At 38.5% G+C, this 1,694-nt stretch overlaps 1 protein-coding gene across 1 annotated transcript; it reads left to right on the top strand.

The window, feature by feature from the left end:
* Positions 1–923: 923 nt before the first annotated feature.
* On the top strand, positions 924–1,694 carry LOC145632178 (uncharacterized). Its single transcript, XM_081684490.1, has 2 exons — positions 924–1,196; positions 1,365–1,694. The coding sequence occupies exons 1-2, from the start codon at positions 924–926 to the stop codon at positions 1,692–1,694; spliced, it is 603 nt and encodes a 200-aa protein (XP_081540616.1).

Genomic DNA, 1,694 nt, shown 5'->3' with positions numbered 1-1,694 from the left:
CGATTGCACCAAGTTTTCCCTCCCACATTAAGGGGAAAGGTACACCTTCTAACTCTACTCCTCCTTCTACTTTAAATAATATGCCAAGTGGTTGTGTCTTTTGTGATGTTTGTGGGTCTTATGACCATGGCTCCTCTAATTGTCCAAATGCTTTTGAAAATTGTGATGGTGTTGAAAACAATGATTGTGAGCAAGTAAACTTTGTTTCCAACAATAATAATGGACAAAGATTTGATGGTCTAAGGAATTTTGGGACTAGGAATGCTCACCAACAAGGTGGCTTTGATAACTACAATAATGGTGGTTATAGGAACCAATGAAATCAAGGTTTCCGAGGTAACTATAATAATCAAGGTTATAGCAATCAAAACCAAAGCCAAGGGTATCGAAATCAAGGTCAATCTCATGGTTTTGGTGGCCAACACCAAAATTTTGGCAACAATCAAAGCCGAGATAATTGGAACAATCAAAATATGGGAAATTTTCAAAACAACAACCAAAGGGGACCCCCACCCGGATTTTCTCCAAGACCTCAAGGCAATGGTGATAATTCTTATGCTCAACCCCCATCTTCCAAGACTACCTTAGAGGAGATCATTGAAAATCAAACAAAGATTTTGAACACTTACATGGCGGTAAGTGATAAGAAGTTTAATGAAATGATGACACATAATAAGATGCTTGAGACCCAAATCACTCAACTAGCCAATACCTTGAAGGATTGCGCTAACTTTTTTTCATTACCCTCTCAAGGAGTTGATCCTAAGAAACCCGTTAATTCCATCACTATAAGAAGTGGTAAAGTGCTATAAGGGAGAGTTTCTAGGATGATTGAGGAGGATGAGAAGAGGAGTGACTTAAAGTGAGGAAAATGAGAACAATGTGTCAAGAAGTATGAGCAAGGAGGAATTCAAGAGAAAAAGATGAGTGATGAGTCTAGCAAGATGAGTGATAGCTCTAATGAGAAGAGTGTTGAGAAAAAGAGGAAGCAAGATGAGGATTTCAAACCGAGACTTCCATATACCCAAAGGTTCAATAGGTACAAGTTGGATGAACAATTTGGGAGATTTATTGAGATGCTAAGAAAAATCCATCTTTCTATTCCTTTCACCGATGTTTTGGGAGAAATGCCTAACTATTCTAAATTTCTTAAGGAAATCTTGAGCGGTAAGAGAGATTGCAGTGTGGTTGAACGGGTGAGTTTAAGGGAGTGTTATAGTGCCTTTATCCATAATGACTTGCCCCCAAAGATGAATGATCTAGGAAATTTCTCTATTCCTTGTAATATTAATGGGAAATTGTTTCAAAATGCCCTTTGTGATCTTGGTGCTAATGTTAGCATCATGCCTTACTCTGTTTTCAAGAAACTCAAGTTAGGTGAGCTCCTTTCAACCAACATGACCCTTCAATTAGCCAACCGTTCTATTAAGTTCCCAAAGGGTAGAATTGAGGATATGCCCCTCAAAATAGGAAAGTTCACTATTCCCGTTGATTTCATTGTGCTTGAGATCGCGGAAGATGAAAAAATTCCTATCATCCTAGGGAGGCCATTCTTAGCAGCTTCGGGTGCTTTGATAGATGTGAAAGGTTGCATGATTACTTCTTGTGTTGGTGATAGTAAGGCGAGTTTTAAGCTCAAGTCAATGCATGAGTCTCTATCTTATGTGCATAAACTCATTGTCTTCGAATTCTAA

The sequence above is a fragment of the Chenopodium album genome, chromosome 1 (assembly GCF_948465745.1).
Source record: "Chenopodium album chromosome 1, dcCheAlbu1.1, whole genome shotgun sequence".
Classification (NCBI taxonomy): Eukaryota; Viridiplantae; Streptophyta; class Magnoliopsida; order Caryophyllales; family Amaranthaceae; genus Chenopodium; species Chenopodium album.
This window is presented reverse-complemented; position numbering and strand designations above follow the sequence as displayed.